Source organism: Vespula pensylvanica, chromosome 24, assembly GCF_014466175.1.
Source record: "Vespula pensylvanica isolate Volc-1 chromosome 24, ASM1446617v1, whole genome shotgun sequence".
Taxonomy (NCBI): domain Eukaryota; kingdom Metazoa; phylum Arthropoda; class Insecta; order Hymenoptera; family Vespidae; genus Vespula; species Vespula pensylvanica.
The window spans coordinates 2,880,913-2,903,570 of NC_057708.1; the positions used below are offsets into that span (position 1 = coordinate 2,880,913).

Here is a 22,658-nt window from a genome sequence, read left to right on the forward strand (position 1 = left end):
TTTATGTCTCAATTTTAATAGTAAAAATACATAAAATATGAAATAATCCTATTCGCGTATATGTGACAATATGGGACCGGAAACGGAATGTTACATCATCTCAGTTGTTTTAAATCTACATCTCTACATCCATTACTACGAGCATTTTGAGTGACAACGTGGTAAAATTAAAATATGACTAAGAATCATTCTCGAGAGTTTCTTAATAAGAACCTTCGAAAATAACTTAATAGCCTATAGTCGTCCTTTTGAGTCACAATTTATGGAGGCCTTTTTGGCATATAGCCTCTTCTTTGCTTCGTATAGTAATCTAATCGATTATCATTCAGAAAGTGTAACAATAGAATTTAATTCCAAATTCTAAGATACGAAAGAAAACTCTAATCCAACCATAACGTATTTAGAAAATATAAATTTTATCTTTTTGGATAGAAATTGATTACTACCTTTTTAAGAGATACCCTTTCACAGGTTGGACGGAATTGGAGTTAGTATATTAATTTTCATTTATTTATTTAAATTGATTAAATATTTAATTAATAGTTATTTAAAAATATAAAATAAACTCTTGGACGCATCTTCTTACAAGCAACTATATTAATTGTTATAAGAAAATCATGTAGAGTTTCGCTTGTAAATCAGAAATTATCCATCGCGAATGTCTCCTTGTTTATTCTTTATTAGAACTCACGAATATCGATTCTTTACTATTTCTACGCGAGAAAAATATTTAAAAATGCATTAAAATATTCAAAATTTTAAATAATTATAAACGCGTTTGAACAAGAAGATCCTAGTCTGATCAAATAAATTAATCAATAAATAAATCAAAAAATAAGAAACCATGCATAAGTAAATCTTCGAAGAAATTTTATCACTCAATACTGCTAATTAATTACAAACTCGTGCCGATTCGGAGGTTTCGTCTTCGACATGAGTGATTGGAGAAACTTAAAAATTCACTTACTGCTTAAGAAGTTCTGCGATGATTCCAAAACATTTGTCCGCGATTTAAGACGAAATTGAGGGTGGATAATTCGTAGTTGGTTGAAAATGAGGTAGGTCGACATCGAAGTTGATTGAGATCTTCAATGATGCACTGACTCTAATTTACGGTAGTTATTTATTAACAGACGATCACTGAATTTTCTTTGCGAAAGTTTATTGTCTTTTATAAAGACAGCCTGTACAAATATTAAAGAAGCAAAAAACTTTGCAAACAAATACTGACTCTAAAGACTGTATTACATACAGTTGATGCAAAAACATTTATTATTTAAATCGCAGACGAACATACACTGCTTCTACTTCGCGATATTTTTATTTTAGTAATACAATTACTCGATTATTTCGCCGCGATGGCAATAAAGTTCTAAAACAAAAGAATACAAACAAAATAATCGATATTACTATTGTAATTGTTATAATAAGAAACTGTATAAATTATTTATATAAATTATTTAAGAGATATGTGATATAGAGATATACTTATTTTCAATCTTCGTTGATACTTGCAGGAAAGATATTTTGAGAGACCTTCGATGTTTACTCGTCAAAATACAAAGAGAAACTAATCCAGTAAGCATTGAAGTCAATCGAAGGTTTATTTTTGTTGACATCACACGTAGTCAACGACCCCTACTTCAAAATTTAAGTCTAACAGAAAATAAACTAAAATTACTTTATGTTTAATACGTATTCCAAGCCGTGTATTGTTTCTAAAACTGTTCATCACCCTTGGTTTTATAATCGTTTACGCCATCAATGAGAACATGTGTGATTCCTGATCAATTTTGATGAACAAGATCTCATTTTAAAGACGAAAGTTTAATCTAAGACACTACTTTTCCGAACTTTCGAGAAAGCTTTATTTCCTACGAACAAAATCGTGTTAAAAAATAATATTTTTCCAGAATAGTTCATGCACAAATAAAAAGATTTTTCAGAAATTCAAGAAAGTAAAGTTCTAGATTAAACCTTAATCTTTAAAACGAGACCTTGTTCATCGAAATTGATCAAGAATTACGTCTATTCTCATTGATGATGTAAACCATTATAAAACCAGGGGTGATGAATAGCATTAATATTTCTTTTTGTAAGCCTATGTTATACATAAGAATAATATAATAATATTTTTAGATATAAATGATACTACAATTATATTTCTTTCGTATTACTCAATAGCAAAAAATATAGCTTGAAAACTTTTTCTCGTAATATTACTTTCTTTTTTGTAAACAAATATATATTACTTAAATTAATAAATGTTTTTTTTTTTTTATTACGTAGTAGTAAAAAATATGGATTCAAAGAAAATTTTTCGTCATATTTACTTTTTTTTCGTAATATTATCTTTTTCTCTTTTACGTATTTTATTTTAATATAAATTTTTTATACACAAATCAATCAATATTTCCTATTACACGGTCGAAACAGTTGTAAAAGATATGGATTCAGAGGAAATGAATTTTTCGGCCAATCTCTTTTAATTAGAAATATCATTTTTTTCTTTTTAACTACCATATAACATAATCCATATTGCATAGATTAATAAACGTTTTTGTTTCATTTTTATTGATTGCTCTCTAGCAAGGAATATTTTTAAAAAGAAAATTTTGTTGTTGATATTCTCTCATAATAAAAATATTTTATGGACATTAATATACACATTTTAGCTACCATCTGTCAAATATCGATGAAAAATGTTCTTTATGCAAAAGATATTTATTTTTCCGATTTCTTTTTGTCATAATAAATATTATATCATGCGCAAATTAATCGACATAAGAAGTATTTAGTCTTATTATTATTGTTGTTGTTATAATAATAATAATCATAATAATAATAATCATAATAATAATAATAATAATAATAATTATTATTATTATTATTATTATCATTATTATTATTAAATATCAGCTAACATTGTTCTTTCCTATGAACAATTACACTTATAAAAAAAACCGTTTCGAATAATTTTTCATCAAAAATATTCATTTCCATGATCTATGGAATGTCAAACATTTAACTTTTGAAATTTTGAGTGTTATTTAAAACGGTGTGCTTTAACATTTTGAGTTTTTTGTTACAGTACATCGGCGGTGACATGATTGGTATAACTTGAATTTAAAAAAAAGAAAAAAGAAAAATACATATCTATATATTTTATGCGTGAAGATCACACATTAAATTACATAGTAACGGTGAAAATCGATGGAATTGTACCATCTAAGATTATCAATAGGTTTCAGAACTTTTGTAGTACTTTTTAGTAATATTATAAATCTACGTGCTGAATTTAAAGGTAAAGCATTTTCTTTTTAAACATCATCCTTGTTTTTAAGTAATTCGTAAAAATCCATATCGTATGCATTATGTGATTAAAATTAACAAGGAAGAAGAAGAAGACAAAATTTATAATAGCAGTAACAATAAACTTTGACGAGACTAATATAGCGCTGTTTTATAATGATTGGTGGAACGAAGAGACAAAATACTTTTCTCAAAAGATCCCAAAGTAGGCAGGTTTAACTAGAGGATATAATTGATTGAAGTCAGAAAGATTATCGAAGGAGCATCGATAGACACGAAAACATGGATTCGTTGAACAAACGAATATTTCTTCGAGCAAAAGAATATTTCATCAAGGAATTTTCTTGTAGTTCGATGTAGTCGATGTAGATCTTATATTTTATCTATATCTGTCGCTGAAGTTACACACGCTTCGAGCAAAAGGTCATGAACAGCCTTAACTGAATTTATTGTTGTTTAAATATTAGTTTTTTTTTAACTCCGCATACTTTTATATTGTTTCAATAAATCTAAAATTACCAAAAGTATTAATTTTGAAATTATTATGTTTATAAAGAGGAGGCATCGATGTTTACTGGTCGAAGTGCAAAAAATTAACTAGTTCAACACCACTCAAAGTCAATCAGCAATTTGTTATTGTTGATATTAGATAAAAGCAACGATTGCAAGATCAAAATTTAACCGTATTAAAATGTTAAAATAAAATTATTTTATATTTAATTCAGGACGCGAGTTATGTAATGTTTAAGCGAATATATTGTTTAAATATTATTTTTCTGAACTTCACGTACTTTTATATTATTTAAATAAATTAAAAATTCCCGAAAATATTAATTTCGAAGTTTTCACATTTAGAAAAAAAGAATAATCGTCAAAATCAATCAGTTCGTTTTTGTTGACATTACACGTAGGCAACGACCGCAAGATCACAATTATAAATTATTGAAGTCGATTATATAAAATTTCTCACGCATTATGATCTTTATAATGTTTAAACGAATATACTATTGTTTAAATATTATAACCATAAAAATAAATCATCTATCGATTATTCTAATAAGACGATAAATGGAAGTGCTACAAAAGTTATTATGATATTAATTATAAATTTATCGAATGCAAAAGAAACGATAAAAATTCTTCATTTTTCCTGTAGAACATTAAATGAAATATACTTTTCCATTTTTCCATATTAATAACATTAGTAAGTTAAGTACAATCTTTTCTGACGGCCGATCCTATAAGCTAGATCGAATTAAATTATTACATTTTTAAATGTTTATATGTAATTACTACATAATAAAATAATCGAGTAATAATTATCAAATTATAAAAAAGTATTATTAGGAATGTAAAATATGAGTATTTTAATGTCTAATTAGAATTGAAAAGAAAACGTTTTGAAAACGCATAAAGATATGTAACCATTCGTTCGGTACTTACGATATAATATATACTTGCGTATAATCTAAATTTAGATTTCTATATATCGCAAATCGACCCGGATCTTACCACGTGGAGTTTGCTGCATATGGAAATCCATGGGCCGACGGTGACTCTTCTCTAAGATCTATGTTCCGAAATGATTTTGAGCTTTTAACTTTAAGTTTCTTAACTAATAGAAGATGGGTGAGACTTCGTTCGGAAAGCTCCACTATCCGACACCATTAGTTTCAGCCGATTTCAGAAATTCACTGAATGATTCATTGCGTATTCATTGTATATCTTGCCAGCTATATCATGTCTAACGAAATATACTAATGTTTAAATATTACCTCATCGTAGTTAATTAAATAATTAAATGTAGCCGTACGGAAAGAGTATTTCGATGTTTAGTCCTTAAAATACGAAAGGAAACTAACGTAGTAGCTTATATAGTCAAGCCAATGTTCCTTCTTGTTGACATTAAACGATCAACAAAGGTTGAAAAAGTTACATTATGTATAATGTCTTAAGAGTTATATGATGTTTAACGAAATTTACTAGTATTTAAATATTGCCTCATCGTACTCCGAGTACATTGTTAGTTATTTAAATAAATATAAAATTACTGAAAGTATTAATTTTTAATTTTTCACAGAAATTAGTCTGCTGCTGGATTAACTGAGAAAATGATATATAATGGAACAGTGAACAGTGATAGAAAAAAGTAATAGTGAAGTAATAATTAAAATATATATATATATATATATATATATATATATATATAATACCAAATTTTTACTTGCTAACAAAACATCTGATATAAGGATAAGTGAAATTTTATATGTATTAAAAATTTGGATCTCCAGAAAAAACAAACTTCAAATGAAGAAACAAACTCTAAATGGTAAGACCTGGGAATTATTTATAAAAATAATTTTGTTTCTGTTTCTTTTATTTTGTAAACACTTTAGAAATGTCAATATATAAAGCAATATTAATGCCCTAAATATTTAGTATACAGTATGCATAAATATCTATGGTGTAAGACGTTTAGGATCACGTGGAAACATAGAAACTTTTCGAATATTATCCAAACCAAGATATAACATCACCACACGTTCCAAACCAATGCCACCACCAGCATGAGGAGGACAGCCATATCTAAATGCATCAATATATGACCTAATCTTCTCAATATCTAAAATGCAAACAAGCATATATAATAATTATCTAAAATATATTATAAATTATAAATAAATAAATGAATAAGTATAAGTGTACAGTAACTTACCAACACCATGATGTTTGGCACGTTCTGTTAAAAAGTCAGGGTCATGAATACGTTGTGCACCTGATATGATTTCTTCGCCACGCATGAACATGTCATAAGAATTTGATGCTTTCTATCATATACAAATATAATTCAGTAATTATTTTAGTTATATTGTAAGAAATGTTAGAAATAAATAACTTTTAAATGACCACACTTACAGGATTATTGGGGTCAGGCATAGTATAGAAAGGTCTTATTGCCAAAGGATATTTATCCAAAATATAGAAGTCTGTATCATACTGAGAAAAAAACATACTTTTTATAATAGTGATAAAAATATGATAATATGTTCATAAAAGAAAATTTACTTTAGCTTTTATAAGTTTCCCCAATAGTTTTTCATCTGGTGTTGACAAATCATCTTCTTCTCCTAAAGTTACACCTGCTTCAGATAATAGTTCAATCGCTTGTGGAAATTCTAACTTCAAGGGTGGATCTAAGAATTTAAATGGTTCTACTGCATACTGCTGATGGACAGCTGCTATTTCATCGGCATAACTAAAAATTTATTTTTGTTAATTATCGCAAATGTGTTTTTATTGTTTTAAAATTTAAAACTAACTTGTCACGCAAGCCTTTGAATAATTCAGTAAACATTTGACCAATAGTATCAATAACTTCATGATAATGGTATTTAAATGCCATTTCTAAATCAAGACCAACAAATTCTGTCAAGTGTCTATGAGTATTGGAATCCTCAGCTCTAAAAACTATTAATATAATTTATATAAATATTATGTTATCTTATCATTAATAATTTAATAATATAAATATAATCTATAAATTAATAATAGAAATAGAAAATTCTGAGTTACTTTATATTTAGAACATAGTTTGTATACTTAATTCTTATCATTATAATCTACCTGCTCCAATAGTAAAAACTTTATCAAAATCTGCTGCTATAGCCATTTGTTTGTAAAGTTGTGGTGATTGAGCCAAATATGCATTTCCTTTAAAATAAGATACAGTAAATACATTGGCACCACCTTCACTTGCCGCGGAAATAATCTTTGGTGTGTGTATTTCAACAAAGCCCTGTAATACATTATAATTTAAATCTATGATTACACAAGAGTACATGAATACATGTATCTGTACAAGTAGATATATTTGCAAAAAAGCTACCTTAGCTGTTAAAATATCTCGAAAAAGTTTGCACACTCCAGCTTCTACTCTAAATATAGCTTGATTAGCAGGAGTACGTAAATCTAAAATTCTGTTGTCTAATCTGGTATCTTGATTAACTTTTATGTTCAATCCTGTATCATCAGATTCATTAACAGCTCTAGCTGCATCTTCAATTTGAAGAGGTAATTGTGGTTTTGCAGCACTTACTATAAAAATTCTTTGAATATGTACTTCTACATCCTTTTGTGTACATGATTCAATAATAGCAGGCACTATTTTTATAATTGCTTCAATATCTATTATAGATTCCTTTGTTATACTATGGAACAAATATTGTATGTGTCATTATAAAACTAGTTTAATAATTTCTATTCAAACTTACTTTGATATAAATTTGATCATTTGCTTGCTAATTTGTTCATTCACTGCAGCTAAGCCTTGTACCGTATAAGACTGCTGTCTTAGTACTATGAAACATTGTTTGCCTAAAAAATTATTTAAAATGTTATATACTATCGTTATACATACTACCATTAAAATAATAATTATTTAGTAGAAAAATATATACCTTTTGCTCTACTTGTATGTAAACGTCCTCTTAACCAAACAGTTTGATTTTCTAATTTTTTATTTAATTCTTTCACATGAATAAAATTTCTTTCCTTATATGCTTCTTTACTTTGTATCATATTTAACTGTCCATATTTGCCAACTGATATATCCTCTTTATCTATTGCATCTTGTTGCATTTGCTAATTTTTAACAAGAATATATTTATTAATTTATAAAATATAAAATCATTACAAAGTAAATGTAGTAACTAGTAAATATAGACTTCATACATACCACTTGAGCTTTACGTTCAGCTTTTTTGGCTGCTTTTTCAGCTTCTTTTTGTTGTTTCTTTTGAGCCTTCTTCGATAATTCTTCTCTTTATAATAAATAAATAAGACATTAGAAATGTTATTTTACAAATAATAACTTTAAACATATTTTTTATTTAAACATCTTAATAATCATATTAAATATATTATAAATTAAAATTATAGATAATGATGCAACAATAAGAAATGTGGACATACCCAGCTGTCAATTCCATTGGTTTTTCTTCGCCCATCTACAGATAATAATTAAAAAAGTTATTAACTGTGTAATAATTTAGCCTTAATGATATTTAAAGTCATAGTTATCGCAAGTAACGTTGAAAAATTCATCTATTTATATATCTTATCAGCTCAGATTATTTTTTAAAGGTTAACTCATGCAGCAAAATATTTTTAAAAAATAAAGAATTAAAAAATTAATTTGTTCAATAATATGAACAGTACACAAACCTTGAAAAAACCATTCAATTAGAAATAAATTGAAAAAAATGTAAATTTATGGCAGTAAATATCCGTAAACCATAAAAGATTAACAGATCATTATACTTTCACAAGTGCAGTTCAGTGCAGACGACACGTACTAAACCAACGCCATAGTTACGACTATATTCTACAAATTTATGCTGAATGATTAAAAGATTACTTTTCTTTACGATTTATTATTATTTATTATATATTCTTTTACAAAGCAAATTTTTTGACTATTTTATTTTATTTATCAACCATATGTTAGTTCTAATACTATTATCTAATACTATTAGTTCATTTCACATTATTGTTTAATCAATTTTTATTTGATGTACATCATCATTTATTTTAATATATTTTGTTATATTTTGAGATTAATATTTAATTATATTATATAACAATATATAAAATTAATCTAATGTTAAGATACAAAATATACAAGCAAGGTGAAATTTTAACCAAGTTATTTTTTACAAGCTCGCTACGCAAACTCTTTGAAATGTTTTAAAATATGAAATTTACATTTATGGAACTATCATTTTAGCACTATCATTTGCTGAATCCAATAAAAGGGAAATGGGATCTTCAGGATCTGTTGATGTATACTTGATGTATGATTTATCTGCATTTTTTAATGCTTGAGGACCAGATTTTAAGATAATAACAGCATTCTGTGTTGTGTCATTCCAATTGCTCCAGTTCAATTGTTCACTACCTGAAAACAGTTTACCTCGAGCTTTGCGAGCGAGCATTGTTGTAATATAGGATGAAAAGGGCGAGAAAATTGTACAGAGATACAAGATGAGAATAATTATCTTAAGTCTTATTGATAATGTCTGTATCTATACAAAGAATAGTAAGATACATATCTTTTAACTATATATATGTTTGTATACTATATTTATAAGCAATATCAGAAACATAATGAAAAATGAAAAAGTAAAATTAAAATAACTTGTTCCCTTTACTTCTTACTTTTCAATTTATCCGAAGAGTCATCAAATGAAGGATCTTGAATATTCAACATGAGACTATTCCCACTAAGATATACTCGATTTTGAGATTGTGCAATCTACAAATAATTTTTAATTACATTAATATATATTAAAATTGTATATATGTGTTTATATATATATATATATATATATATATATATATATATATATAATTAATTAATTATATATTTCATTTACCGTGCGAGCAATTCGCCGAGCTGCACGTATTTTACGAAGTTTCAAGTACCCTGGATTTTGGCTCAAAGCTAGACCAAGGTGCATTGGAGTTAAGGATAATTTCATCACATATAAAATATATATAATATCTATAAAATATAGATTATAAGTAATGATTGTAAAAGGATATCATTTTAGCAGCTTCTGCTTCTCCTTCAGCCTGTACAATTTTTTGTTGCCTCTCTTGTTTAGCTGTTTCAACTACAAATGCAGCTCTTTGAGCTTCTTGTTGGGCTACTTGTTTAGCTTCTACTGCAGCAGTATATTCTTTTCCAAAACTGAGCTCTGTTATAGAAACATCATCTAACACTATATTAAAATCACGAGCACGCTCAGTTAATTCTTTACGTACTAAATTTGAAACTTGCTGCCTTTGTGTTATAAGTTGAGACGCATTAAATTTAGCAACAACTGACTTAAGCACTTCGTTACATATACTTGGTAATACCTATAAATATTTCCAATTATTAACAAAATGTTTAATTTAACTAGAAACAGATATTATCATTTATATTATAATTTATTTTACTTTTTTACCTTTTCATCATAATCAAGACCTAATTGACGATACATAGTAGGTAATGCAGCTGCATCAGGACGCGATAAAACTCGAAGAGATATATTAACCATTTGTAAATCTTTTGATCCAGTAGGTGATGAAATTTTTCTTGGTTTACTTCGAATGTCATATATTATAGGATAGTGAAACCATGGAACACGAAAATGTAAACCCTCTGAAAAAATATCTTTTTGGATCCCATTAAGACGAGAAAATATAATTGCTCTATGACCAGCTTCCACTGTAAAAAAAATAAGTAATATCTTAATAACTTTACTAGTATATATATAAAATATAGAAATATAATAATTAATTTATAAGCGATTAAATGAAAATAATGTTTAAATTAAATCAAACCTGTATACATAGATTTAGCTACTCCATAAGCCGCCACGCCGGCTGCTGCAAGAACCTTAAAGCCTAAAGATAAATTATTAGGACTTTTGCTAAATCGCGACGCGAAATCATTTAATTTATTTTGCGCCATTATTAAAGAGTAATTGCACTTAACAATTACTTTATTTCAATTAACAAATATTTAAATACTGCTACTAATATCACCGACCTAAGAAAAAAGGTTACAAATTCAAGATGGAGATATAAAATGGTGCTCGGATATCCTAAGAATATATATATATAAAAGAAAAGATACAAAGGCGCCATCTAATGGAATAAATTTACAATTAAAATTTATGTTGCTTAATGATAGGCAACATTTTCTACATGCATGTATAATAACTAGTATTCATTATGATCATTTCTTTTTTTCAATATTTTTAAATCTATATTTAAAATAAAAAATAAGTAACAAAATATCTGAATATTTAAAAACAAAACTATAAATATCAGATCCTTATTGAGAGTATTACTTTTATAAAAATGATTTGTTTATACACACATACACACACACATACACAAATATACTACATTAGTTATATTACTCTAATTAAATTTTTACAAAAATCATTTGAAATTTATTTTATACACATTCATAATGTTCTAAAATTCATTGCACTGAACGCAAAACAGTGAAGTATGACATTGATGTACGGACAATCTTGAAAAAGAAAAGAAAATATATTATAAATATAATAACTGAGATCATATCATCGAAAAATTAATTATTTCTTACTGTACTAAAAGTTTCCATAGATATGATGAACATATTTGCTGCAGTTAATGTGCAAGGTACTCGTGATCTAGTTAACATAAGATTGATAACTTTTCTCGTTCTAATCGAAGTTTGATACCATTCTACATTTATTCTGTAATCGATGTAAATTCTTAATAAAATTGAGTATAATTATAATATTTGATATTTAAATTCTTAAAAGAAAAATAAATTATAATATATTAACTTACAAATATTCATTCATTCGATCACTGTGATCTATAAGACGTTGAGCATTTATACTTTCAAAAAAGAGATGAGCTAATTGAGCATAAGAGAACACCAATTGTTGAAGAAACTTGTTTGTTTCATCCATATTTGCAACAGCCTAAAGAAATGTTTATCTTTATGTGAAAAGAAATATAAATTAATTATTTAACATGCATAAAAATAATCATGCATGTACCTGTAGACCTGTGATACTCATTCCAATCATATTGAGACCTGCCTGCAGGAAGAAAGATGTGGAATAATAAGATTCCATAAGATCGGCAAACCTTTATAGAGGAAATCGCTACTCTTAATAATAAAGAATTTTTTGTCATTATAATTGATTATTTAATATCGCACAAGAAAAGGAAAAATAGTTTATAAAATGAAGAATTTATAAAATTACGAACTCTATCGCTTTCTTGTGTCTATAAACGCATTCGGCCAAATGTTTATAAGATTTATCATGCTTTATAGAAGGATTTATGTCTAAATCGAAAGTTTCATCGTCTGTCACATGATGAAGTTGATACCTGGAATAATATTTACTTTAATACTTGAAATATATTAACATCCGGATATTGTGTTTGAAACGACAAAAGTTCTACCCTAATGTTGAAAATAATCCGCAAACATGCTGTATGAAAATCAGAAACATTGTATCAATAGCAACGATCGCAGAAATGCAAATTACAATGGTCACATAAGAGTGAAGAATAATAAAATAATAATATCTTTGAGTGTCCACGAAATATTCAACGTGATGTATCAATGGTCGTTCGCTTGTTTCGTTTAAGGTATTAAAAATAAGTGGCTTCAATGGTGTAATCATGAATATTATCATTGCCGCGTACAAAAAGCCTAGAAAATTATGTAATCGTCAGATTTACTACTAATTTTAACAGTCTTTATATAATGCCCTCTTCACCTGCATACATGATGGTAAACCTTCTTCCATCTTTAGCGTATTTCTTTAGAATATTTACTTTTCCAGCTTTAGTATATGAAATAATATCTGTTTGAATGCGATCAATGAGTATCTTCATCTATAAAATAATAATTTGCTATTTATATTAACGCAAAAATAATAGATGTATAAATAAAATAAAATACAAGAAAATATTAGATTGTATTTAAAGAATGCAGTAAGACGAACTTTAGTCATGAAATAATGCGAGATATTATTTAAATACCTTCTCCGTTTTAAGCGCACAATTTATTATTTTGATTACACCACCTAAGTCGACTATGAAAGGTGCCAAGTTTTCCAATAAAACATCTACGTCATGATACGAAATTACCAAAGCACACATCTATAGAGAAAATAACACAAAAAGAAATAAAATTAAATAACGTTTAGTCTTTTCTATAAGAAAAAAAGCGCGATGTTTAATATAATTAATTGATACCTTAGCTATAATTTGTGTGCCAGCTAGTAAAAATAAAATCGATAAAGTGATATTTCTTCGACTGATCGTTTGATAGGGCCACTGGCCGATAAAGGATAGTAAAACTTTATTGATTCTATAGTGACGACCGTCAAAGAAGTCCATTACGTTCGAGTACTATCGAATAAACACTGGGAGAGAAATCCCCTTTCCATGTGCAATTACGCATAATGTATTCGGTAATTTTCTTCTCATCTAAGATTCTCTTAGAGACCATAATAGCTATAAGAGACATCGTAATTATGTATACTCATGTGTGCGTTTACACACGTACATTTACACTACTTAAAATCAGCGGTTATTTCCGATAGTTTCCCTTTGACTTTGAATGTCAGACTATTGTATCTTATATTGTTGAATCAAGGGAAAATCTGTTTCTGATTTTCTCAAAATAGAATCTCTATAGAAATTTTCCATTTTACGTTTAAAATAGTTGGTGAAGTTAATTTGTAAAGTATTGAAATTTATCATGTAAGAAATAGATTAATACTATGTAATATAATAGATCTATCGAACACAAACGGAGTGGAAAATCAAATAATTTATTTTTAAATAATGAAACATATAAAATCGATCGATATATAATTCGATTACGTTAATTGCTTCGATATATCGAAAATTGATTCTACGACTTCACATTGAAGTCGCTTATAGTAGATATAATCTAGTGTTACCTGAGGTGACGGCGTGGTCGTGAGATTATATTTTATGAATAGTGATTGAAAATATATTTGTTAAACAAATTCATTTAATTCCTTAGATAAAGAATTCTGTTTCTTTCTAGAAAAAATTATATTTATAATACATATTATTATATCAGGTAAGTGGATGATAGAAAAATAATCTAATTGAAACAAAATTATACGACATATATTATTAGTTTTTATCGATATCACAATTAAATACAATTGTTTTCTTATAAAAATCTATTAAAAATAGGATATGTCCTATATAGAATATCGTACAAGTATAGGTTATCTCTAACGTATGTATTCATGTTTCTAGATATATTTGTTTATACGAGGATTTAAAAAATGCAACGAGAAGAAAAACAATTGGATGCTGCTCTAGAGGCTATTATTATGAGAGTCAATGACTTGAAAACATCTATTGCATCAATGATATTTAAATTAGAACACGAGTACGAAACTTTAAATTGGCCAAATTTTCTTGATAATTTTGCTCTTATTTCTGGTCATGTAAGTAAACTTAGAAATTAGTTAAATGTAGATTAATTCTAAATATTATAAAAAATAATTCTTTTATAGTTGACCAGTTTATCTAAGATACTCAGTCATGACAAAGCTCCAAGTCTAAGAAATCTTACAGTTTTACCATTGCGCTTAAATCCTGAGAAAGATGAAGAATTACTTCGATTAACTGAAGGCAGAATTCCGACATTTGCTCATGATTCAGTACCTGATTATCTAAGAACTAAATTAGAACCTCAAGTGGAACAAAAAATGATGCAGCTAGAAGCCAAAGCAGCAAATTTAAATCATGAAGCTTCTCATGTAAGACAATTTTATATTTTTTATAGATGTAAAATGAAATTTATAATATTACATTTTTTTCATATGTAACGTACACGTATTTATAACAACGAAAATATTTTCATGACAAAATTTGTATACTTTCTTAGCTAAGTAAACATAAATGTAATTTGTTCTATTTCTTTGTTAACGTGCTAACTAAACCACAACTAGGAATATAATGTAAGCTACCACCAGATAGCTTGTATTTTTTTAGTTCCATTGGCTTTGGACTGTGATAAAGATAAAAGCTTAATGTAGAAAAATTTATTAAATTTTACAAATATATTCTATTTAGATACATTTCATAATTCATTTATCTGCTACTCTTAACTCTGTTAATTATTTTTATTTAAAATTTGTCATATGCATTTGTAATATACAGTTCATTTAGCAAATGGAACACAGGATACATCACTGCCTAAATTTCATGTAGATTACGATGGGTTTCAGAAACAAGTGGCACAATATACTAAAGTGATTAGTCATGTTTGGGATATAGCAAATAAGGCACGGGAAGAATGGGAAAGTGAAGCTGGTTCTAGAGCAACACAAGCACAAACCAGTAGTGCAGCAGATACTCATGCACTTGTTGCTGCTGTTGGAATGGGAAAAGGATTAAAAGTAATAATTTTATATTTTCTAAAATAACAATATATTAATTCATTTTATTTAAACAGATACTATAAATATTATTGTTCAATTATTTACAGTCTGACTCAGTTCCAATGGTCCAATCAAATGTTAATCCTGTACCAAGTGGTATGATGGTAGGCAGACCTGCAAATCAACAACAGTCTGGAGGACAAGGACCTCTTGGAAATACACAAAGTAACTAAATTGTTCTAGGATCATTGATTAATGTTTTACAGAATTATATTAATTTCCAATTATTTTATTACAGTGGGACAAATGAACAAAGCTCCTAGTGCAATCAAAACAAATATTAAAGCTGCATCACAAATTCATCCATATGGAAGATAGGAGATATTAATATTTTTATTAGATGTGACAACATTATAACTGAGAAAGGTATACATATATGTGTGTATGATATTTATAGGTCTTATTTTATCACTGCAATTCTATTTAATTATACTTTTTTTTAATTTTTGTGCTATAATGGCATTAGATCGTGGGGATAATATTTTATTCATAACAGGAAAAATAGTTGCCTCTAAACCTTGTTCTTGTAACCAGCATAACCGATCTTGTAAGACTATTGATTCTGCTGGTGCTTGTAAAATTAATTGTAGACCAGTATAAATCTCTACTTCTTTTGATCTTTGACAATGATGTTTCCATAATTCTATCATATCATTTTGAATTATTTCATGGTAATTAATTTTTCCTTAAATACAAACAAAATCTTTTTATTACTTGCATAATAATTATAAAGCATATAATTATAAAACAAAATATTTTACCTTCTGTTTGTGGTATTACTTCATTGATTGGCTCCAAAGTATATCTCAATAATGTGTCCTTCACATAATTTTCAATGCTAGAACACTGAGATCGTCTTGTAGCTTTTCGAACTCGTTTTTTTAAATAAAACTTATCTAAAATCAATTTCATCAAACTTTTTATATATATAATTTATGAAATAAAAATAAAATAAAAAGATATATACACATGTATTTACTTTGTTTTACATATAATTCAAGTACAGCTCTAGCAAGTACATGAAAAGCATGTGTATCATGTGAATCTTGAGACATATTAATCCATCTTTCAGCTGGCTCTTGACATGCTAATCGTAAAAATGGTTGTCTTAAAAATGTACTAGTATCTAAATTTGAATTAGCAATTGCTTCCTGAAGGCATTGTGACATTGGAAAATTATCAAAATATTGTATATTATTTGGTATTTCTTTTTCATTTTTGGATATAGAAAGTTTATGGTAACAACAAGAAATCAAAATCAATAATTGTGCATTTTTCATGTCACAAAATATTTTAGATACATATACACTTAAGTCTCCACAGGCGTGTAATCCAATAAAGCAAAGATTATCAATATTTCCAAATTCAGAGAATACAAGAGATTCTATTATTTCTATAGAATGATATGATAGTTTACAAAACGCATATTTAACATGATTTACAGATGTTGGATACATTTTCTTTTGTCTATTGCGAGCTATATTTACATTTGTTTCATTCCCATCTAATCCAAGCACTTTATATCCATATAGATAATACAGTAATTGACAAACATATCCCTAGAAAAATTAATTATAATGTTTTAGTGTAATATCATGTATTCCATTAACTTTTAATTTTTGTAAAACACGGTATTTTTGTAATAAAAAAATGTTTTTTTACCAAACCACTTCCAAAATCAACGATAACATCTATCTTTTTTGTTTTACATTGTGTATGTATTAATTGTGCTAAATGCATTATTTCATGTTGTTTTTTGGGGTTTAAACCTTTTATAAATTGTTGTGGCACTTCCAATCTTATTGAAGGATTTATGTTTAATAATTTATTAATATATTTACATTTTTCTATAAAGTTCTGAAGTGTTTTAGGCCATACAGGCTATAATATAAAAAAAAAGAAAATTAAACTACTGTTGCGGGTTCTAAGATCTTTTAAATAATTCTTATAACAACAGTTATCTAATCTTGCTTACCAATGTTTTGTTAACAACAAAGTTGTTAAGTTCTTCACTTGATAAAGATTGCAATACATCTAACCATTCTTTGGGAATAGCATCCAATGATCGTTTAACTAATATCTCAGTAACTGGATGGTTATAAATCCATTGTGTTTCATGAAATAAACATAATGCGTCTAAGAAATATTTATTTAGCAATTCTTTACTCTGATGACAAAACATCATAGGTGAACATAAATGAAAAATAAATAATTCTACATCTCTTTCCACATACATACAATTATGATTAATTTAGGAATTATATAAAGAATGATTTGAATTTATTATTCGAATCATTCTAACTTCAATGTTTTCACTTGAGCAAATCGGAGTTGATTGAAGCGCCTTCTAATGTTACTTTTAGGAAGCTTTTTTTAGACAAAACTATCTCACAAGACGCATATAATGAATATTTATAATTTATTGATTAAAAATAAGTTCTTAATTATTTTTCTAATGTTTTCTGTTTAAATTCATCTCGATAAAATTTCTGAAAATATAAATATTACATAAAATTTCTTTTTATATGATAGGAGCTATTGATCGTTGCAGAAATATAAGACTAAATCGGTAGAGAGGAAATCTTTCATCAAAAAACAGAACAAATAATTATAGAAAAATATTAATATAATTATAACACGTAATTTTTTTATACATAAAATTATTGTAAATATATGATTACGTTTATACAAAACTACGTATCTCACTTCATCAATTTTACAATACAGTAACGATAAATGTTCTTTTTTTATTCTATAATAAAACAAAATCTTTCATTTCAGATTTACAAGATTTTACGCCGCCATTATTCTGATATCAACGCTAACGGCAATTATTAAAAGCTTTATTGATGAGATGATTATTCGGCGATTTCTACGCATGATAAGAAATAATATGCGTGAGTAAATCAATTGACATTTTTGTCATTTTCTATTTTTATACTGATGGTTCTAAAAATCCTGTTGCTTATAAATATCCCTTATAATTTGATCTTTCATTTGATAGCTCATTATTATCGGATTCTGTTTTAATTTGTTGGAAAAAATTATTTTCTCGAACTTCTAACGATTGCCGCTTAGTGTCGCCCTAGGACTTTCGGAATTATTTCCCTCACAATTTTTGAATAGAATGTAAATACATACATTGTATATATTCTGTTATAAATATTTTGAAAATAATAACAACAATTTTGAATTTGAAGTAATTATTCTATAATACTTATTTAGCTACTTCTGCTTCAGCTTCTTCTTCTTGATTAAAAATGATCCAATTTTCAATTTTTCTATGCAATAAAGCATCATTGCTTGGTCCAATAAGTGCACGACCAATTTTAATATTTTTTTGTCCTAATTGTAGATATTTTTCAGCAACTTCCATAATGTGTTCTTTAGTTACACATTTTAACTGTTCTCTGTGTGCTTGTATCTCGTCATTGGTAAGATTATGAGTGAATTTAAGCATACCGCGATTGCCTGGAGATACTGGAGCATCAACTTGTTGGAAGACTCCTAGTTTTGCTTCATCTATTTCTCTTTGAGACAATTTGTAATTCTTAAGAAATTCATATGTTCTATCAAAAGTATCAAATGTTTGAGTAGAATTAGGATCTCGATAGGAATAGAATGTAAATATTCCTGCAGAAGTCAATGTAGCTCCACCACCGTAAGCTCCACCTTTTTCTCGAATTTCAGGATGCAAATAAATTGATGTAAGAAGTTTAGAGAGTACACGTAACATGGCATATTCTGGATTTGTATATGGTACTGTTAAAATGGCTTTTGAAGAATAATTAACTGTGTATGGTAAAACATAATGAATTGAATTTTCTTCAACATTATTATCATCAGCTGACGTAATAATATATGGCTTCTTTGCATTATCTTTTAATGATTCATAAAATGTACCGATCCTTTCTAAGATACTTTCTTTATGTTCACTTGATAAATTAATAGCAGATCTTAAATGTTCTTTATTTAAAACATGTTTAGCAATTTCCTTCATTTGATGCAATATTGGAGTTAAATCTTGAAGTTGTGCTATACTCTTCATTCTTCCTACATACTGTAATCCAGATAAATTTTCTTTAAGTTTAGCAACTGAAGAAACCAAGCTGTTAGCAGTACTCATTGCATATATATGCCCTTGATCAGCAATTCCATTCACTAAATGTGCTGCATTCATTTTAACTAATGTGTCAAATCTTTGAAGATCATCTAATTTTACATTATTAAATAATTCTGACCATAATTTCCACATATCATTCATGTTTCGATCTAAACAATAAGATTCTATCATAATACCTTCTTCATATTCCATGACATTACTTTTATGTTCAGCAACATGATTCATAAAATTTAAGCCACCAGTTTTTAACTGTATCATTTGATCGAAAGTTCTGTAATCATAATTTTTTGTACCCATCTTGGCAATAATATTGTTAAAAAGTGGTAGTAAATTTTTTAATTCCTGTGATAATTTCTGTGTATTAAGAATTCCACGATAATAAGAAATTCCATTAGTTGGTTGTACACTCACTTGCAATGGAATACCAGAGATATTTAAATTTGTTAATTGATATCGTTCTACATCTTCTTTTAAGTCTTGTATTCTCAGAGTAGGAAGAACTTCTGCATCATCTTTTTTTTCCTGTTCAGCTAGTAACATCAATCCTTCCTTATAAACATTATCTAACTCTTCTTTAGATAGTTCCTTTAATTTTTTTGTTAACAATTCTTGTTCTGCAGCAGCTTTATCAGCATCATATCTCTCATTAGGTGACATTGTTAACGTTAATCTATGTTTGTTGTTTATTAAATAATTCTGCACTAAATTTTGTAAATATTGAGGATTCTCCTTCATTTCATTTATGAGCTTTTTAACTGCTTCATTGATTCTCAGTGATTGAATAATATCACCATTATGATTCCATAATGGGGTTACATTAAACAAAAGATGTAATCCAAAGTTTGAAGTTTGATGTTTTATACTTAATTCGATACCATGTAGAATAGCCTCTACGTGATCTTTTTCAAAACCTTCTGTAATGACTTTTTGCAAAGTTTCGTCAAAAATTTGTTCTACTTTAGAAAAATCTTCAAGCTTGACACCTTGTAGACTTACAACAAACATGGTATCTTTACACTGCGCATCATATCCAGTTATCGGACCGAAGCCGGTACTTATATTTGATTCTACTAAGCTTTTGTAAAATGCTGAATTTGGACCTTTTAACAATAATTGCGACAATACATATATTTCAAATGTTCTTTGCACATCAGTTATATCATTACATAAGTGTCCTATTACAATAGAACCTTGCCTACTTGGATCTGCAATCATAGGATCTGGTCTACAGGAAATATGTTCATATTTAGGTTTATCCCATCGCTTTTCCGAAGGAACTTGTGATCCAGATGTATCAATCCTGTCTGATAAGAAAAGATAGCGATCATTGATGAACTTTAAATGCTCTTCAAGTGGAAAATTCCCATATGAATAAAATCGTGCATTAGAAGGATGATAATAAGTTGCATGAAAATTTAAGAGATCAGAATATTTTAAATTAGGAATAACGAGAGGGTCTCCTCCAGAAATGATTGCATATGTGTGACTTGGTAGGATTGAATTTAACAATCGTTCAGCCAATATAGCTTGATTTTCATTAAAGACTCCTTTCATTTCATTAAAAACTACTCCTTTAAAAATAATAGGAGTATTTTTGTCATTTACATCAGCATGTTCCAATCTCCATCCTTCTTGTCGAAAATCCAATTCTCTAAGATTAGGTTTAAAAACAGAATCCAAGTATACTGATTGCAAATTCCTGAAGTCTTTCAAATTTTGTGTTGAAAATGGATATATAGTATAGTCTGGACCAGTCATGGCATTCATGAAAGTAGCTAAAGATCTTCTAAGCATTTTAAAAAATGGATCTCTACAAGGGTATCTTTCACTGCCACATAGAGTTGTATGTTCTAGTATATGTGGTAGACCAGTAGAATCCATAGGTGTCGTGCGAAATCCAATAGAAAATACATTGTTACTGTCATCTCTGGCTAAGTGTACATATTGTGCTCCGGTAGATAAATGAGTCAACCTTACTGCAGTAAGATACATTTCATCTATTCTTGCAACTTCATCTATTATAAAACCATGTAGGACAGTTCCTTTCTTGAATTTATCAGATGGGTAATGTATTACATCTCTATTATAATTTATTGTTTCATATTTTACATTTGCAGAGTAAAAACGTTTTAAACGTTGCAAGAAGTTCTGTTGTTGTGAATAGGTTTGACGTGAAAATTTTAATATATTTAACATTTTATTTGATGCTGAAAATATTATTACTGAAAAAATCAATCAACTGAAAAAATAAATTAATTATATCAATGAAAAATAACATTAATGTCATATTCATAGATTTGTACAATTGACCAAATTTATATCGTTAATCAAAATAAACATACATAATCATTAATCTGTTAATAATAAATAATAAAACGAATTAATGAAAAATAATAAAATTCATAAGTATTCCACTTTAATTGTTTTAAATTAAACAGAAATGTACTTTACAAGATTTCTACAATACGCTTCGCAGTCTTATTAAAGAACGTTTACTGGAATAAATGTAAACGCTAGGTACAATTTGTACAAATTGTACAAATCCTGATGCAATAAAATGATTATTAACGACACGTTATAAGAAATTTTACCTCAATTAATAAGATTTCGTAAATACAAATTTACTCTTTCACGTTTCCTTATCGTCTTAAATAAAACAATTTTACATATAATTTCAAACAATCAAATATTGTCGTCTTTTTATCTATCCACCTTTTTCAAATCAGGTCGAAAGTAAGCGGTCGATCCAGAATTTTACCGATTTTGCAGACGATTTTAACCGAACATTGAAATAATAATCATTAGAGTGTTATCAAGAATAAAAATTCGTAGTTTGCTGACTAGTTGCGCCTTTACGATATAATCGTAATCTGTTCGTAATCCAGAAATATCATACCATGGACAAATCTTTAGATTTAATTTTCCATTTTCATTTGTGGCGATACGAAATAAGTCGAACTTTTTTTACTCTTAGCGAGTTGCATGTTTATTAATTAATATAGCGAGAAACGAAAAAAGAAAAATTAAAAAAAGACGTTAGGGAGAGAGAAAAGCCATTGGCTGTTCGCGAAATCGTCGATTGAAAATTAGCGACGAGGTTTCATTCGACTGGACCAATCGCGTGTCGGAAATGTTAAGACATCAGGGCGCCGTGTCGCGGAGGC

The 22,658-nt window shown here is 27.6% G+C and overlaps 6 protein-coding genes across 7 annotated transcripts; 1 reads left to right on the plus strand and 5 right to left on the minus strand.

The window, feature by feature from the left end:
* Window positions 1–5,671: 5,671 nt before the first annotated feature.
* LOC122636900 (aspartate--tRNA ligase, cytoplasmic) lies at window positions 5,672–8,689 on the minus strand. The gene is made up of 12 exons (XM_043828570.1): window positions 8,536–8,689; window positions 8,284–8,318; window positions 8,048–8,132; window positions 7,770–7,953; window positions 7,584–7,686; window positions 7,199–7,520; window positions 6,937–7,108; window positions 6,633–6,780; window positions 6,379–6,568; window positions 6,229–6,309; window positions 6,029–6,140; window positions 5,672–5,935 (listed from the first exon to the last, which is right to left on the minus strand). The coding sequence occupies exons 2-12, from the start codon at window positions 8,316–8,318 to the stop codon at window positions 5,772–5,774; spliced, it is 1,596 nt and encodes a 531-aa protein (XP_043684505.1). The 5' UTR covers window positions 8,536–8,689; the 3' UTR covers window positions 5,672–5,771.
* Window positions 8,690–8,923: 234 nt separating this feature from the next.
* LOC122636901 (prohibitin-2) lies at window positions 8,924–10,963 on the minus strand. Its single transcript, XM_043828571.1, has 6 exons — window positions 10,702–10,963; window positions 10,323–10,585; window positions 9,916–10,233; window positions 9,747–9,824; window positions 9,529–9,625; window positions 8,924–9,268 (listed from the first exon to the last, which is right to left on the minus strand). The coding sequence occupies exons 1-6, from the start codon at window positions 10,829–10,831 to the stop codon at window positions 9,078–9,080; spliced, it is 1,077 nt and encodes a 358-aa protein (XP_043684506.1). The 5' UTR covers window positions 10,832–10,963; the 3' UTR covers window positions 8,924–9,077.
* Window positions 10,964–11,218: 255 nt separating this feature from the next.
* On the minus strand, window positions 11,219–13,382 carry LOC122636896 (odorant receptor 13a-like). Its single transcript, XM_043828558.1, has 9 exons — window positions 13,135–13,382; window positions 12,919–13,038; window positions 12,654–12,771; window positions 12,334–12,586; window positions 12,136–12,258; window positions 11,922–12,012; window positions 11,707–11,843; window positions 11,477–11,609; window positions 11,219–11,401 (listed from the first exon to the last, which is right to left on the minus strand). Exons 1-9 carry the CDS (start codon window positions 13,276–13,278, stop codon window positions 11,351–11,353), a joined length of 1,170 nt encoding a protein of 389 aa, XP_043684493.1. The 5' UTR covers window positions 13,279–13,382; the 3' UTR covers window positions 11,219–11,350.
* Window positions 13,383–13,914: 532 nt separating this feature from the next.
* Window positions 13,915–16,333, plus strand: LOC122637053 (mediator of RNA polymerase II transcription subunit 8). 2 transcript variants are annotated; one of them, XM_043828907.1, is made up of 7 exons: window positions 13,915–13,993; window positions 14,179–14,372; window positions 14,442–14,687; window positions 14,880–14,888; window positions 15,159–15,329; window positions 15,419–15,536; window positions 15,610–16,333. In XM_043828907.1, exons 2-7 carry the CDS (start codon window positions 14,208–14,210, stop codon window positions 15,687–15,689), a joined length of 789 nt encoding a protein of 262 aa, XP_043684842.1. In that variant the 5' UTR covers window positions 13,915–13,993; window positions 14,179–14,207; the 3' UTR covers window positions 15,690–16,333. The 2 variants fall into 2 exon arrangements, with proteins under 2 accessions (XP_043684842.1, XP_043684843.1); XM_043828908.1 differs by lacking the exon at window positions 14,880–14,888.
* Window positions 15,585–17,842, minus strand: LOC122637050 (methyltransferase-like protein 25). Its single transcript, XM_043828901.1, has 5 exons — window positions 17,347–17,842; window positions 17,034–17,252; window positions 16,351–16,930; window positions 16,133–16,267; window positions 15,585–16,056 (listed from the first exon to the last, which is right to left on the minus strand). Exons 1-5 carry the CDS (start codon window positions 17,605–17,607, stop codon window positions 15,791–15,793), a joined length of 1,461 nt encoding a protein of 486 aa, XP_043684836.1. The 5' UTR covers window positions 17,608–17,842; the 3' UTR covers window positions 15,585–15,790.
* A 256-nt stretch (window positions 17,843–18,098) lies between these two features.
* Window positions 18,099–22,528, minus strand: LOC122637047 (presequence protease, mitochondrial). The gene is made up of 2 exons (XM_043828896.1): window positions 22,086–22,528; window positions 18,099–21,733 (listed from the first exon to the last, which is right to left on the minus strand). The coding sequence occupies exon 2, from the start codon at window positions 21,688–21,690 to the stop codon at window positions 18,589–18,591; it is 3,102 nt and encodes a 1,033-aa protein (XP_043684831.1). The 5' UTR covers window positions 21,691–21,733; window positions 22,086–22,528; the 3' UTR covers window positions 18,099–18,588.
* Between the last annotated feature and the right edge of the window lie 130 nt (window positions 22,529–22,658).

Bases quoted from the DNA above. Each gene is read 5' to 3' on its own strand.
- LOC122636900 (XM_043828570.1), bottom strand. From the start codon at position 8,318: ATGGGCGAAGAAAAACCAATGGAATTGACAGCTGG. The intron at 8,133-8,283 runs GTATGTCCACAT...TTTATTATAAAG, and splicing joins CCAATGGAATTGACAGCTGG to AGAAGAATTATCGAAGAAGG. The intron at 7,687-7,769 runs GTATATATTTTT...ATAATTTTTTAG, and splicing joins ACATACAAGTAGAGCAAAAG to GCAAACAATGTTTCATAGTA.
- LOC122636901 (XM_043828571.1), bottom strand. From the start codon at position 10,831: ATGGCGCAAAATAAATTAAATGATTTCGCGTCGCGATTTAGCAAAAGT. The intron at 9,825-9,915 runs ATATCCTTTTAC...ACTCCAATGCAC, and splicing joins AAGCAGAAGCTGCTAAAATG to CTTGGTCTAGCTTTGAGCCA. The intron at 9,626-9,746 runs GTAAATGAAATA...AATTATTTGTAG, and splicing joins CTCGGCGAATTGCTCGCACG to ATTGCACAATCTCAAAATCG.
- LOC122636896 (XM_043828558.1), bottom strand. From the start codon at position 13,278: ATGGACTTCTTTGACGGTCGTCACTATAGAATCAATAAAGTTTTACTA. The intron at 12,013-12,135 runs GTTCGTAATTTT...TCCTCTATAAAG, and splicing joins AGACACAAGAAAGCGATAGA to GTTTGCCGATCTTATGGAAT. The intron at 11,610-11,706 runs GTAAGTTAATAT...CATCGATTACAG, and splicing joins GATCGAATGAATGAATATTT to AATAAATGTAGAATGGTATC.
- LOC122637053 (XM_043828907.1), top strand. From the start codon at position 14,208: ATGCAACGAGAAGAAAAACAATTGGATGCTGCTCTAGAGGCTATTATT. The intron at 14,373-14,441 runs GTAAGTAAACTT...ATTCTTTTATAG, and splicing joins TTGCTCTTATTTCTGGTCAT to TTGACCAGTTTATCTAAGAT. The intron at 15,330-15,418 runs GTAATAATTTTA...AATTATTTACAG, and splicing joins GAATGGGAAAAGGATTAAAA to TCTGACTCAGTTCCAATGGT.
- LOC122637050 (XM_043828901.1), bottom strand. From the start codon at position 17,607: ATGTATGTGGAAAGAGATGTAGAATTATTTATTTTTCATTTATGTTCA. The intron at 16,931-17,033 runs GTAAAAAAACAT...TAATTTTTCTAG, and splicing joins TTGATTTTGGAAGTGGTTTG to GGATATGTTTGTCAATTACT. The intron at 16,057-16,132 runs GTAAAATATTTT...TTTGTATTTAAG, and splicing joins AGTAATACCACAAACAGAAG to GAAAAATTAATTACCATGAA.
- LOC122637047 (XM_043828896.1), bottom strand. From the start codon at position 21,690: ATGTTAAATATATTAAAATTTTCACGTCAAACCTATTCACAACAACAG.